The following is a 15,389-nucleotide window of genomic DNA, read 5'->3' as shown; positions in this document are numbered from 1 at the left end:
GACAGACTATTATTAAAATGATGTTAAGTATCATCCCTTTCTTTTTATGTCTTAATTATTTTAATTAGTTCTTTAGAACACGCAGTGCCTTGGCAAGATTAATCGCAGACTTGTTTTATTGGCTGTTTTTTTTTACCTGCACTTAGCAACAAAAGAAAAAAGAAAACACGGGGAAGCGTGTCATGATGTTCGAACATTTCACATTTAGTGGAAGTGAGTTCATGTTTGGTTTAAAAAGAAAAAAAAGAAAAGTATGGTTGAACGTTGCGAGACATTTTAATAACTTACAAAGTATGCTTGTTCGAATGTACCTGTCTTTTTTTTTTTTTTTACATTGAATCATTTGATCATTCCACCAAGCTCGAAAGTCACCATAAAAAAAAAAAAAAACGAATCCTGTTATACTTACAAAAAATATATATAAGGCTTAGTTAGACCTATTTTTGTTTCCTCGACGATTCTCAGGGTCACATGTTCAACTAAAATAAAATAGCGTTCATATCATTAGCCGCACAGAGCAAGTATGTGTTTAATGCTTGACAGAAAAATGTTAACAAAACTTTTTTTTTCTCTGTGTAACAGTATAAACGAACAGAAAAAGATTCCTGTAGTGATCAAGTGAACCATTTTTGTTCTTTTCAGTGTTATGGCTACATGATCTTCTGTAACTTGTCAAATATACTTGTTGGTATATAAACAGACAGACAGACAGTGAGTCTGGAAGAACACTACAAATATTCACATAAAATGCAATTGCACAGTTTAAGAAGAATTATAAATAGTCCAATCTGGTGTCAGTGTAGTGATGGCAGAAAAATACAATTTCTAAAAATGTACACCCTTTTAAGTGCGTTCTCTTTGCTTTTTGGGAAAGGAAATTAGTTTTCCTTGTCCACTCAGGACCACCAAGTTTGTCTTTTATTGTGTCTTGACATCCGGTGGCTGGAGATATCACACAAAATGAGCTTCTCGATGTTCAACCTCTTGAAGTTGCCTGGATCTCATTCTCTGGTATAACGGTCTGGTCTGGTTTAGACCCCCGTCCTCTAGATTTGGACTGTGGGACGACGAGGCGGTGGCCTGCTCTGCCTCTTCGTCCTTCTCAAGAGGCTCGTCCACAGAAACCTCAATCTCCAACTCGTCGTCCTCGTCCTCTTCGTTGTCAGCGCTGTTAGCTAACGTATGGAGTGATTTCGTTTGACTCCCTGATGGAGGCTTATAGAAAGTTCCAGGTGGTGGTTGGAGGGTTCTGGAAGGCCGGTAACCCGTTGAGACTATGTTGTACTTGGTCACGTTTTCCTCCCGTCTTAATATCCTGCCGGCTCTCGATGACGTGCTGTAAGGTCCATTAAGCTGGCTCTTGGAATTTTCCAGAGGCAAGCTTGCATCTTCTGATGAGCTTTCTGGACTGGAAACATTTTTGGTAGTTTTCGACGCAACATCACGGTGCTTATATTGATCGGCCCAAGTCCTACGTAAGGTATGGTTGTTACTAAAGGTGCTCCCGTAGCGTGCTCCACCTCTCATTTCACTTTCATCCACCTCTTGGATAGACTGGATGCCTCCTTTTCTATCATCTTCATGCGAGGTCGTCCAGGTGGGATTCTCGTTGTCTTGACCACGACTGCGTTCTACCGGCATGCTGACTGGCCGGGAGGAGAACTTGCTACGTTGCGATCGGAGATTCACCCGAGTCGTAGGTGTGACGTGTGGAGAGCGGTTGAGACTTCGCTCGCTGGATTTTGCCCCCTCAATGACCCCATTGCAGACCTCTGAATCAACTTCATCACCTTTAAAAGAATGAATATTATATCAAATCAATATAAAAATGCACTCGATGCACAATTCATTCATACTGACCAGGTTCAAATTCTTTATCTTCATGGTCACCTGGAAGGAGCAGAACTGGGTCCTTATACTCGGGCGACAAGTGATATGGAGGAGTGGAGGAATGTCTCTTCAAATTCTTGGAGCTCAACTGTAATTGGTAACAGATGATTCACAACATCAGTACATCAAGTTTATGGTCCATTAATTGTGAAGTTCCGCTTTACCTCCTGGATGTCACCCACAGATTTTGAGTGCCTGCTAAGAAGCTGCTCATTTCCCAATTGAGGACGGATGAGCTCCAGTGAGGATTGAGAGCACACCTCTTTGGGCGAGTTGCCTGAAAGAGGACTGAGCGGGGTGTCGAAGATCATGTGGTAGTGTCGGACGAGGAGCTCGACAATGAGTGCCTGATAGGGGTAATCCACAACCGAGGAAAGAGACATGTCGGCATCGGCCTGCCTCGGCTTGATGAGCGTTGGCCCAAAGACAATCCCCAGGTTTCTTGCGGGCATTTTATTTTCTTCAGCTTCTTCTGTCACCCTGAAAAAAAAGGCTTGTTAGTATTTAAATGTTTGGATTTTTTAGCTAGGAGCAACCTACCGGTGGAGATGTTGGATGAGAAACTGCAATGTCTTGTAGTGAGCAGATGGCAGCTGCTTCAAGATGTCCTTGAGTTTGAAGAGGATGCGGTTAAGCTCCACGCCAACCTGAGCCGGCGTGACTGGAGAGGAGCTGAGGCGAAATGCCTCCAAATCTTCCGCAATTCCTCTTTGGCTTTCTTTGGCCAAACCAATAAGCTCGTTGTAGTAGCGGAAGAGGATGAGTGGTTCTGGAAGCTGAGGAGAACATCATCAAGGTCAAACAAAAGTACAACTTTTAAGTGTTAAACACAAGCTTACCTGTCTAAGGTAGAGTTTGAGAACATTGCTGATGTCGTGGGGGTAATGGTCGGACAACTCAACCAAGTCCTTGCCATTCTCAAACGCTTGACACAGTTTTTCCACGCGTGATTTGGCGCCGTTCAGCCGGTAGATGCCCTTTTGCAGTCCAAAATATTTGCCATTAAGATCCAAAGAATTTTGAAAAAAGAAAAAAATCTAATGAATGTTTTTTCTGTAGATACCTTCATATCGAGAGCTCTGGTCTCGATTTCCGACGTGCATTTGCGTATGATGAAGGGGATGCCATCGTGGCTGTTTTTTGCAATCTGCATGAAGTCGACGCCAAAGAGGTGAAGCTTCCTCTGAAGCTTCTTATGGCCACACTGAATGGCCAAGGTCTCCAGGCACTTCTTATGGCAAGCTAACGAACACTGGCCACACATAGACATGTTAACTCGAGTTCCCCAAAGTCTTGTCAATGAAAAGAAAGAAGAAAACAATTTACCTCTTCACACTCTGCTCCTTGAAACACCACCAGCCCATCACACTCTCGACATTTGGAGAGCGCTCGGAGTTTTCTCAACTTGTGCGTTTGAGCAGCTTTGGACATCTGTGTGTTTCGAAAATAACGTGGAGAGCTGGCGACTTCGTTTAAAAGATCGCTTACACCTGAAATGAGTGCAATATATAATTGAGTAAAAAAAAATGCAAACTCAGCATTTGTGATTGTTTTGCATACCATTATCAGAAGGAGAGTTGGGTTCATCAAGGTCATCAGCAGATGACATGGTGCCAGTCGAGGGAGATCTGGGTAATCTCCTCTTGAAGTCTCCTGAAAAGACACCAAGTTAAATCCACATTTGTGCTGTCTAATCAAATTTCCATCCTTCTGGTGGTGCCAATGAAATGCTTCACCTGGGCTGGCAGTGGGGGAGTCCATGGATCGGGACTCGCTGCTCCCTCCTACACTTTCCGAGTCGCTACACGTTCCTCCTCCTTGACTTGAATTGCAAGAACGAATCCGAAGTGCTGCGTATAAAAAAATGATTCATCTGAGTTTCTTTACCCACGGTAGTAAAACCCTGACTCATCATTATGATGACTAACTCAATGAAACTATTTCTGCAGGATTGGAAATACCTTGGAGGTCAGTGTTATTGTTGGCGCGGCGCTCTGCAATCTTGGCTTGTCGGGTGGACCCGTCCTCATCGAGGAGGTCCGATGTCAAGGATCCTTGTGACAAGTTACTGAAGGATGAGTGACTGCCGCTTTGTATGTGTTGGGTGAGAGGAAATCTGCCAGAGGAGCAAGAACATCTGTCCTGAGTCCGAAAAAGACGGTAATACTAGAAATGGTTCGGAATCTTAGAACATGTCTCACCCTGTGCTTGATGAAAAAGCTGAATCCAGATATTGGGAGTCAGGGGACAAATTCCGGACAAACTCAACATAGCGAAGCCCGGGCTCATACAGTTTGGCATTTTCACAAAGACTCTGGTGGTTGACGGGAAGTGATACCACCTGAGCCTGCTGGAGGTGGAACCAATTGACTGTGACCTTGAAGAGACAATTTCATTCTGTTAGGTGTTAATCGGATCGGATTCCGCTCACGACTGAGATATTTCCACGTACAGCTTTGAGAGTGAGATCGCATTGGAAAACCATCTTTCGGAGCTGAGTGATGATGTCGTTCTTAGTTTTGGCTAGACCGGCTTTTTTTTCCTCAACATCAATTTGACACGCTTTGGAGTGTACCCTCGCCTCCTCAGCCTGTAACAAAAAAAAAATGGAAGGATTATCAATTCGGTAAATGATATCAGGGGATTTAAATGTTGCAGTACCTTCTGGAGGGCGTCGTCTTCCAACCTGCGGCGCTTTTCTAGTTGTTTAGCAGCCGTTGCTCCTCCCACTCCTCCGATCTGCTCGCCCTCCAAGCGGCTGGTAGAAACCTTGGCCTTTTCGTACTCTTCTTGACGCTGATCCTGCAGCATCCTTGCCTTTTTCAGAGCGCTCTCCGCCTCGTGCTTATAATACAAAGAAAATTAAAATGCTTAAAATTGCACCTTAATTACTGTGCCTGTAAATTCTTTAACAATATAGAATAATTACCATTTTTTTTAGCTCTCTCTGCCACAGCTCCTTCATTTCTTTGCGTAGTTTGTCCAATTCATTTTTTCGGGTTATTAGCGGCTTGATTTAAAAAAGAAAAAAAAAGTAGCACACACTATGTTAGTATTGTTGTTTTTATTATCCAGCTAATATCTGGTTTGTGGAATTACCTGCATAAATTTGTTGCTTTGGAGCACTGCTGTGGTGTTTAGTACAAGTTTGCTGTATTCAATGTCATTTTTGAAAGCTGCCATGTAGATGTCACGGAACGGCATGAATTGCTTGAGCAGAAAGAACAGAGTTTGTAAAATAAAAAATCAAATCACAGCGCTTCTAAATTTAAACATCAAATTATCAAATCACCTGTTGACTTGCAAGGGCGTTTGCAGATTCAGCCATTTTGTTGTAGCTCTTTGCCAACTCGATATCTGGTAACAATATAAATAAATCCCTCTGACTTAATTGTAAAAACGTTTTGAATAGAATTACAGGAAAGCCAACAAAGACACTGACTTTACATAAAGTCAAGCAATGTCCTTGAGTCATTATCGAATAAACCATTAGCCACAGAGGATGTGTTCAATAAACATTTTGTCCTGATAACACATTGTGCCAATTTACAGAGGGCCCTGTGTCACCATCCTGACTGTGGGAATGACTAAGGATGACAGTGAAACCATTCATTAACCATCGAGCAGAATACCAGTTCACACACTGGATTCTCAGCTTTGAACATGCGAGACTAGCTCAGGTGAAAAAAAATATCCCTGGAAATTTCCATCAAATTTCTCTTCCAATTAAAAAACAAAAACGCCAACGAATATGTGCTTTTCTGGTTATGTCGTAAAAAAAGCAAAGTTATTTCTTTAACCTCTTAACATATGACTATCTTGCTACTTATGACTATCTTGCTACTTAACACACATGAAACGTACATTTGGAGTTCCGCGTCGCTACGGCAACACAAAATACCCGATACGACCCATGCAAACCTTGACTCACCCATATTAAGACGTTTCTCCACCCACCCCAGCACTTCTTTGGTGTATTTGGACCAGGCCTTGGAGTAGCGTAGTGCTGACTCCACCCCGTTGTCCTGCTGCTGGAGCGTCCGATCCACTTCTTCGCCCCGAAATGCTGGGCCTGTTACAATCACAGGAACTGCACGAGGAAGATTGTAAAAGTTGGACTTTGTATTTGTACCATTTGAATATATTAATATTCAAACAATATGTACAAATTAGTCTGACCAATAAAAATATTTCCCCCCGCTTTTTCCGCCCAATTGTTAGAGTGCACAATCAAAATACATTCTGTCAAAGGGAGCAGACTATCTTACCTGGCGGATCATCTTTCTCAGAGCCGGATCCTCCAGATTCCACAGGCAGGTTGTCAAAAGACTGAAAGCACATGAAAAAAACCACAACAACAAGATAAAGGAACAATGTTTTAGACCAAGCAAGTTATTATTCTGCACACCACTTACCCTGCCCGTCTTAGTTAGGGGGAGCCCTAACACTGATCCATTCTCTACATCTCCCATAAGGAACTCAGACACTCTAGAGAAGGAAAAAAAATCTAATTCAAAATACATTTTGATGCAGAAAAGCCCACATATCGCTATGGTGATACGTACACATTGCCAACGGTGAATGCCAATTGCTCGGTTGCAATGTCGATGTCTCTCAAAAGATTCTTCTTGTTCTCTTCGTTCACCTCTTCCAAATTCACTCCTATCAAATGGAGATGAGGTGAGATGAAGTCAAGCTTCCTGTCCTAATATCAATTCAGTACATTGGTGACATCCTGCACGGATTCAATATGCATAATATAGAATTGTCAAGTCCACCACAATCATCCAAAACAACCTTGTATGTTCTGAAAGGATAAGCAAAGATTCCAAGTGTATATAAACGGGCCGTAATCGGCAAATCCAGTAGTTTCCTGCTTCGAGTCAAAACACGGTGATGACTGAAGACAGAATAGGGGAAAGAAAAACACCAATGTAAAAATGCTTGTAATCAGTCTTCACAATAACCTTCCTGTTCTGGACTGTGCAGAGAAAAAATAGACTCAGTAAATCAGTGCTGTTGAGGAAACGTCTTTCTTTACATTGGAACAATGACGATTTCAAAGAGCTCAAGATATTACTTTTATTTTCGGAGGTTTCTTCCATTAGTAGTAAGTTTGAACGATAGGCTAAAACACTTCCTCAATACTGTACTTCACACAAAAACAGTTTAGTAACAGATTTGTCACAGACACCTGCACTCTTAAAAAAAAAAAAAAAAGCTAAGAATACCTACCTGCAAAGTATTTCCAAACTCGGTCCTATTCAACAGGCAATTTTATCACTGTAATAAAATTCTTTGGTCATATTATCTTCAATCAGGCAAAATTGAGTTCAGGATTTAAAAAAAAAAAAAAAAGAAATCCAAAGAGAAAGTAAGATTGGTCTGACTTAATGAACAATTGTAAAGATCCGTAAGGTCCTGGGAACACGGCGACGGCGTTATCACCGTTCAAAGCATGCAACTAACTCACTTATGTGCTTACATGGCCTCTGCTTGTGTCCAACCCCTAACCCCTCAACAGGACATCCTGAGCCTTGTTGGAATACAATGCCAGCGCTCACACAGGCCCCAACCAGTGGTCCAAATGCGGAAGTTACATCATTGAGAAAAAATGGTATTGTTTCAATGGAAAAGCACAACACAAAACTCGGGCTAATATTTTTACCATCAACACATATGAAAGGCCGCCTTGTTTGTATCGCAATTTTATAAATAATACGCCAAAGGGTTGGGCAGCTGGTATTCCAGGGTGTTGGCCATTTTAAGAATTAAGATCATCTTACTAAATTATATCTAAGAGAATGAAGAACAGAATAAGGATTGTCTAGTCACTAGACACTTAAAGCCGTCCAATATATATATATATATATATATATATATGTGTGTGTGTGTGTGTATATATATATATATATGTGTGTGTGTATATATATATATGTATATGTGTATATATATATATATTTATGTACATATACTATATATATTATATTGGTCCACGGACCATCTTATGCTCCGAGCTGACGCTTTCAAAGCATTTGTGTTAAATTAAAAAAAAAAATAAAAATCTCTGACAAGAGCTTTGATTATGGAATAACAACTGCTTTCATGTTAACCAAAATTGTGGCATGGAGAAACAGGAGCAGCAAAAACGGTTATGCTTAGCTGACTTTTCCCGTTTTTGTTTTGCAAGCATTTTCATTTTCTACCTTTCACTGTAGTGATGAGCGTCCCAGCTGAACTCAGGATATCAAGTGAGTTGAGGCTGCGGTGTTTGCTGATGAGATTCGAAAGGACCGCCAGCATCTCCCTTAGACGATCATGGACTGCCTTGTGGAGACACGCTTGGTTCTCTGTGAAATCACAAAATTAGATTTTAACAAGCTTTATGATGCTACTAACTATTAAAAATAAAAATTAGTCTTATTTGAATATCAGCACAGGCCCTCCCCACTCGGAAAAGCCGATCAAGAGCCAAAAGAATTACAAATCTCCCATCCTACAAATAGTAGAGCCATTCTGCCAACAGGATCACTAGATTACATTCCGCCTTTGCTGCTTTAAAGGGTGGCCATGGTAGCCATGTCAGACGACGACCATCCATTCACAGCAGTTGCGCTCGACACTAAAGCACTCAATGGTCTGTCTAGGCAACAAGGCCATAAAGCAAGGCTGGCATTGGGATTGCACTCGGTCGGCTGTGTAACCTCCATAGAGAAGTCGTACCTGAGAGCCAAGTGCATAAAGACCCATGACCTATTGCGACCTTACTACAATTGGAAGTTTGCAAGTCGGTTAATCAGAAGCTCCTTTTTAAACAGAAATGATGAGGTGAGAAAGTGAAAAACACAGACTGTGATAAGGGTGGGAATTGATGTTCTGACTCAAAGTCAGCTAGCAAAGAGAACAAAGCGGATGTTTGTATCAAAGACAAGTGCAGTTTGTTGATATTTTTCAAAATAACAAAAGCTAACAACATCGGTGTTGCGCAATGATGGGTGCTTTGCTTACTGTCCACTTTTCCCCCCTCAGACAAAACCAGTGACAGCCAAAGCCACATTGGCGCTGATGATCACCCCCCTGGATTACCTCTTCATGGAGAAGGGGATCAGAAAGACTTTAGCTGTCGCCCATTTTTCCTTTTATTCATTAGCTCTTTTTTGGGAGTGGGACAAACAGCGGGGCTAATGCAGCTGGGTTTTGCATGGACATATTGACAATGCTTGCTGGGGTGATCCAGAAAATCGAGCCAGCTAAACAGTACGGCGCAAGTTCCCGGTAGAAGGTAACCCGGTTTTACAAAAACAACAACAACAAAAATACAAAACAAAAGAAGGTATTGCGGCATCAAAGACAAAATATTTTGAAATCATTCCAATTTCGATGCAATAAATTATGAAGACATTTTCATTTCACTTCACAGGCAATACAATAATAATAATAATAATAATAATAATAATAAATAAAAATAATAATAACCTTCCAAGCAGATATTCCTGTGTTCTAAGTTCACTACAAAACCTTAAAAAAAAAAAAAGAAGCTGGCCTGACTCCTAAAACCAGCCACTTCAAATTTCAAATGGAAAAAAAAAGAACTGCTTGCAGCCAATGATTTGCTCTGGCCAAAAGCTTCGCCGCAGGACCTTTAGATACTCCTTCCCCATAGCAACCATTTTCATTCATCTTCATCACATGTCATGCACAGCTTCTTCAGCTGCTGAGAAACTGGTGGATTTTAATGACAAAAGCTTCTTTCCTTTTTGTTTTACCTGCCCAACCAGCATGCTTAGATTAAAGTCACCAAAAAAACGGGTTTTGGTGGATTTTGGCATCCCCAAAAAGTCCGATGTTGCAATTCAAATATTTATATGTTAGGATATACGCACGTGTGCAGGACAAAGTTTCAAAGTTTCTAACAAGTCGCTTCAACCCTTAGTCATTTAAAATCCCCACTCATTATCTTTTTTAATGGTTCAAATAAACAGCATAGCTCAAATCCACCTGCTGCAGGCTTTATGACCCATTCATTGAATTGAATCCTTACTATAGGAGGCATAAACTGAAAGGTTTTATTACGTACTACCCTAAAGCTTGAATGCCCCACAAGATAGAAGGGCTTCCTTTAAAAGGTCCCACGGGCCATCCTAAATTGAGGCTAATTAGCAAGACATTATGGCTCAGCAAGACACCCCTAGTAAAAAAGACTGATTATTTAACCCCAAAAAGTGAGAACCACAAAGCATATCCAACTTGTTCCCACCAGGAAGAATCTGTTTAAGGCATACTGTATCTGACAAACACAAATTTAGACTCGGCAGCTGTAGTCTCGGTTTTAAGAGAGGACGTAAAGTTTAAAGAGAGGTTCTGGGAAGATCTTTCTGTCCACAGTCCACAGGGAAAACCAAGGAGCAAAAAAAAATCAGTATTGTCCCTGGGGCCGCTAGCAAACAGGGGGTCAGGTCATCTCGTGGACTTGACCGCACGAAGCGTTTATGAAACAATAAATTGCGACGTCGGCCTTTTAGGTTTGGAAGGAAAGGATGATCGGGGTGTGTGAGTGTGTCGGTCTTTGTGCGTGGTGGGAGGATGGTAAGGAATGACAGGGGAGGAGTCGCGGCCGGTATGGGAGGGAGGGAAAATATGAAAGGAGAAGGGGGTTGTGTATTATTTGGGCTCGTTCTCAGCCTTTGGGGATTCGTCCCAACTTTACCCCTTGCGCTGCACATCCCCGCGACCAGAGAAGGAGTGAGAGACATTCCAGTGCATAATAAGGCCTGCTGAATGAAAGCTATGGAGGGATCAAACCTTGAGCCTGATGAGAAGGAGGCCGCGGATCAGGAGCTCCTCGTAAGGCTGCCAGAAACACATTGCCAGGCTTTTACTTCATTAGCGTCATGGAAACACAACATTCCAGCCTCTTGTTTGGGTCGTGGGGATGCAGCAAGGGGGCAGGAGGGAGCCATAATGAAAACATTGTCACCATCAAAATGACACCATAATAGTAGAACATTCCAAAATCTGCTGATTTTCCGTTGAAATGTTTACACCGCAGATGAACGTATCCAACTAAATATTGTCTGGATTATATTATTATAGGAGTCAAGCACATAAAGAAGGACGGAATTCGTATGACCTGGCAACATTCCATTCACAATTATGCATCGCAAATCATGAGTAATGTATTATTTATGGTTCAAAACACATGCAAGAGGACAGGGAGGGTGGAGAAATCACTAAAAATGTCACAGCGAACCAAGACCCAACGATAACACTTTGATATACCCCCCCCCCTCTCTAAAAGCTGGCATTCCAACTATGCTCTCTGCTTTCTTTAAGAAAAACACCGATCTCCCCCCCCCCCCCTCTGTGCAACCTTGATCTGGCAGCCAAACTGCTCAAGCGTTAGCGCTAAAAGCTTGTTCTCCACAATGTGTATTGTACGCAAAGGAACATCAACGAGCCAGGAAGAGAAGACGGCTCCTTTTTTTAGTGCACCTGTCAATGGATATAAGAGAGCGAATGGCAACACAAAGGGAGGCGATTTGGATTTACTGTCATCCTGATGGTGGCTCAATGGGCTTTGTGAACTTGAAAGTCTCAAAGAATCGAAGTCAAATTTGACTTAAAGTATTCTCCATCTTAAAGCAGTTGTGAGTTGAATTAACCCTGTGGCGCTTCATACATTGTGACGTGTTCCCTTTTAAAAAGACAGATTAAGACAACCTTAGACATTAATCCCCCCCCGCCTCCAAAAATCCGATTCAAGCATAGCATCAGAAATATAAGAGCAAGAAGCAATTAAGGTAATGTCATTAGGCAGCTTAGTTAGCACTATCTGAGAAGCATCCAAGGAAATAAAAAGTATCTTGATCTTTAGGCAAAGTATGTTTTTCCTGGTCCACATTCGAAAATACATTTTGAATGATTTACACTGGCTTTAAATAAACACACATTAGAAGAACCATAAAAGGAACTTTTTTGGAAGCAAGAAGCTTGCTTGTAGTACTTTACAGCCGATCCCACAAAACCCAGCGGGATCGACTGTCTAAACACACGAGAGAGTTAGAGCCTTTAAAGAAAGTCTGGAATGGTTGGTAAAAAGTCCAAGTAAGGCTAAATTGGCATCCAAATCACTGAAAATATTTTTAGACTTTCTCTGAGCACCAAGTTTCCCAGCACCATACAACCAAATCAAGACTAACCCAAAAACTATTCCAGACAATTAAAAGCTATTATTCACCTTGTCGCCTTTATGTGTGTACCTTGGTATTACGCAACACCTGAGGTAAGCTTTTCGCATAGATAATGATTAGCTAAAGATTCCTCGTGACTCAGAGCAAATAGTTGACTTGACATAGGGGCAGGGTGAGTAATGCACATACTGTACACTGACAAATACCGACTTTACTCATTTAAAAGAACACTCATCCGTCCTGTATGTATCTTTTTCGCGGTATTCCAAAGTTGCTGTGTCATTGACAGGATTTCTCTGCACTTCCTACTTGGTAACAACACCCAGCTCTCAACTTTCCATTGTCGACGCTGACTCGTTCACTTTTTATGCTTGTGCGGCTGACACAAAAATTCATTCCGCTTGGCAACGCAAACACCGAAGACACACCTGTTATTAAATCAAGCAGCGTGCGAGACAACACACCCTGAATACTCTCTTCCTGCACTGATTTGAAAATAAAATCTCCTTTTGGTTACGTGAGGGGCCAAATGTTTGCTTCTCTAATATGATGGAGTGCTTTGGAGTGTCTATTCACAATACAAAAGGGCCAGAGAGACCACCCCCATAGCTCATATGGTCTCATGATGTCCTCTGTGACCCGAATGGGGACTAACCTCTAAATAATAATCCCCTCCAATTACTGACATGCCCTTCACAAGTGCGCAGCCGACGAGGTCACAATCCAACAAAAGATTGTAAATATCTGACAGTGGGCAATTCTACGACGTTGACCTGACACTAGTTGAATCGCGTAAACAACTTCTGAAGACTCAGTCATGTGTGTGTGTGCGTCATTGGCCGTGGCAATAAGAACCATCTAAGGAAGTACGACCAGTCAAAATAAATCTAATTTGGAAGACTCGGCTGAGGAAACCCCATGGGGATGGTTCCTACAGGCCAGTTATTCCAGACTTGGGAAAGTAGCCATTTGTGAAAAAAAACATAGCCGCTTTGGAGTGCGGGGATGCCGCCAGGGACGATGGGTGACGTCATTGACTGCGAATTTAGCTGCAAAGGAGACCCAAAGGGCGAGGGGGGTTGTTTTAGTCACTTTCAGTGAGTGACCACAGCAATGAAAGGTTTGAACTTTGGTGATGCAGCATGCGGACAATACGGTCATAAATTAAATAGAGGTTTAAATCACTTCCAATCACAATCCAAGTCAGTGACTCTGTCTCCAAGTATCCATGCTAAACCGAAACAATGACACCTAGGATATGTTGACTAAGAAACAATAAGGACCTTTGAGAGTTTTTTTTTTCAGGCAAATTGGACTATTTACGGCTTTCCTCAAAAGTGGAGGGATTTGTTTTCAACTTCCGAATCAGGCTCTCAAATTGGCCTTTTCCTGTATTTAGCTAAAACAAGCCCTAATGGGAAGACTCAAGTCACATGTTGGAATCTACTATAGTGATCGCATCCGCATAACTGAGCTGTTTACTGAACATGTTCGCTTATGCAATCAACTTTTGGAGTCTGAAAGATTAATTCATTTTGACAGTACATTGAAAATGATTTTATGGCATTATTTTCTTTCTTGTTGCATTGCAGATTAAATTTTGGGAACCCCCACCCATACTTTGCCGTAATCATATTATGAAGCAAAAAAACAATCATGAACCGGTTTGAGTTGAGCTAAAAGGGTTTGTCACATTTGTCAGCTAACCTAGTTAGATTTTGTTTGACTGATGTTTCCATGATGGTGAGAGGATTGATACAGCATAATATCTAAATGGACATTAAGTGAAAGTATTTTTTTTCTGCGCTGAAAATGCGTCAGACATGTGATACTTTATTCACTGTGCTTGGTCAGCAGCACATTTCATTGTGTTGTTTACCACTAAGAGAGCAATAACCTGCAACTAAAAGAGAGATAAGGCAAGTTGGGTGTCCCAGCAACCAAGGCCACAACAGGACAAAAAAAAGGTCATATTAAAAACAAAATTCCCAAACGTACCTCCGGAGGCAAAAACTCCTCTGAACTGGAGCACGACATCAGCAAATTTGCGTACATCCGTGACCAACTGCAGGATGTAGTTTGGGTCTGAGGTGAGGCTTTCCAGGTTGGGCGAGTGCATTGGGCGACCCTTGGAGACTTTATCCGACATAGAGGAGTTTGAAGTGACAGTGTTCAAGCTGGAGCTGGAAAATTGAGACATGCTCAGAGAGAGTTTGCTTCCTCCTCCGCTGCTACCACCGCCACCTCCGGATCCTCCGCCGGTACTATGACCCAGCATGGCGGCAAGCATGCTTTCCTGGCCCTGTGGTTGTACTCAGGTCTCAATCGGAACACAGACCTGCCTTAAGAATGAAGGGTGCTGCAAAACAAGAGGCGGGTGTTACAATAGTCAACAATATTGTCTCACTATAAAAACAAAGAACCTGCATGGTGTCTTAATTGTTTTTATCAGCAACAAGAACATTAACTGTAATAGAGCACAAGTGCTGCTTATGAGAGCTCAAAAGTTTGAGCTTTGACAAAAATGCTGTCAGTCGTGTTCTGATACACTAAATACAAATATTTACAGTCATACCATTTAAAGTAATACTCTCTGACAACACCGCCTAACAAATCTGAACACGTTTTAGAAAATCATTTTATGAACTCTTCAAATTGTGCAAGTTTACTTTTATGCGGTGTTTAGATTTGCTGACGCGTTGACAAAAGGCGCACCGCTTGTAAACAACGCAAAGTTAAATGCCTCAGTGTTGCGTTTTTTTTTTTTTTTGTACCGCAAAAGGTTTTGTCACTTTTGGGGGGATGAGCGATGAGAAATATTCGAACAAAATGCATTATCCGTTTTTAAAACATAGCTCGTCCGTGCGTAGATGGGGTTAAAACAATTTTACGCACTATACCGTCAATAAAGCAAATAGTACTAGTGGTGGAATTTCTCTTGCGTGCAAAGCGCAAACAAAAACCAATAATTATGTTGCATTTGAAAAACAATACTTTGCGTTTTTTGATGAACTACTTTTTATACATGCATACGAACCCGATGCATTCCTTCTGATGAAGATCCAAACGCAAAAAGACGGTCCAATGGGGTTAGTTATATTTGAATAAGACCCCCAAAAAAAAAAAAAAACATAGTCCACAGGAAGCGACGCTATTCGTATGTGCCGGTCTAGTTCTCCTTGTTGGAGTTTTACTTGAGCGACTTGCTTGCCTCCCCCTTTTACGAGTGACGTTATCTTGACCGAGTATGCGCGCGTCTGTCTGTTTATGCGCGCACGCTTCTCCTTTAACAACAGGTGCTTAGTTTAT

At 41.7% G+C, this 15,389-nt stretch overlaps 1 protein-coding gene across 2 annotated transcripts; it reads right to left on the bottom strand.

The window, feature by feature from the left end:
- Positions 1-257: 257 nt before the first annotated feature.
- On the bottom strand, positions 258-15,356 carry LOC119139015 (rho GTPase-activating protein 29-like). 2 transcript variants are annotated; one of them, XM_037279337.1, is made up of 23 exons: positions 15,118-15,356; positions 14,079-14,439; positions 8,097-8,240; positions 6,456-6,552; positions 6,306-6,378; positions 6,159-6,219; positions 5,822-5,980; positions 5,183-5,247; positions 4,990-5,100; positions 4,820-4,900; positions 4,552-4,734; positions 4,343-4,480; positions 4,092-4,267; positions 3,852-4,006; positions 3,627-3,740; positions 3,451-3,543; positions 3,217-3,380; positions 2,954-3,142; positions 2,730-2,867; positions 2,431-2,666; positions 2,055-2,370; positions 1,861-1,978; positions 258-1,790 (listed from the first exon to the last, which is right to left on the bottom strand). In XM_037279337.1, exons 2-23 carry the CDS (start codon positions 14,368-14,370, stop codon positions 952-954), a joined length of 3,942 nt encoding a protein of 1,313 aa, XP_037135232.1. In that variant the 5' UTR covers positions 14,371-14,439; positions 15,118-15,356; the 3' UTR covers positions 258-951. The 2 variants fall into 2 exon arrangements, with proteins under 2 accessions (XP_037135232.1, XP_037135233.1); XM_037279338.1 differs by lacking the exons at positions 8,097-8,240; positions 14,079-14,439; positions 15,118-15,356 and adding an exon at positions 7,126-7,620.
- Between the last annotated feature and the right edge of the window lie 33 nt (positions 15,357-15,389).

The sequence above is a fragment of the Syngnathus acus genome, chromosome 20 (genome assembly GCF_901709675.1).
Source record: "Syngnathus acus chromosome 20, fSynAcu1.2, whole genome shotgun sequence".
Lineage (NCBI taxonomy): Eukaryota > Metazoa > Chordata > Actinopteri > Syngnathiformes > Syngnathidae > Syngnathus > Syngnathus acus.
This window is presented reverse-complemented; position numbering and strand designations above follow the sequence as displayed.

What these genes read in the sequence shown, in the direction of transcription:
- LOC119139015 (XM_037279337.1), bottom strand. Translation starts at nt 14,370, where the DNA reads ATGCTTGCCGCCATGCTGGGTCATAGTACCGGCGGAGGATCCGGAGGT. An exon ending in ACGCCCTTGCAAGTCAACAG is followed by an intron (nt 5,101 to 5,182) that starts GTGATTTGATAA and finishes TTTCTGCTCAAG; the next exon opens with CAATTCATGCCGTTCCGTGA. An exon ending in AAAGCAACAAATTTATGCAG is followed by an intron (nt 4,901 to 4,989) that starts GTAATTCCACAA and finishes TTTTAAATCAAG; the next exon opens with CCGCTAATAACCCGAAAAAA.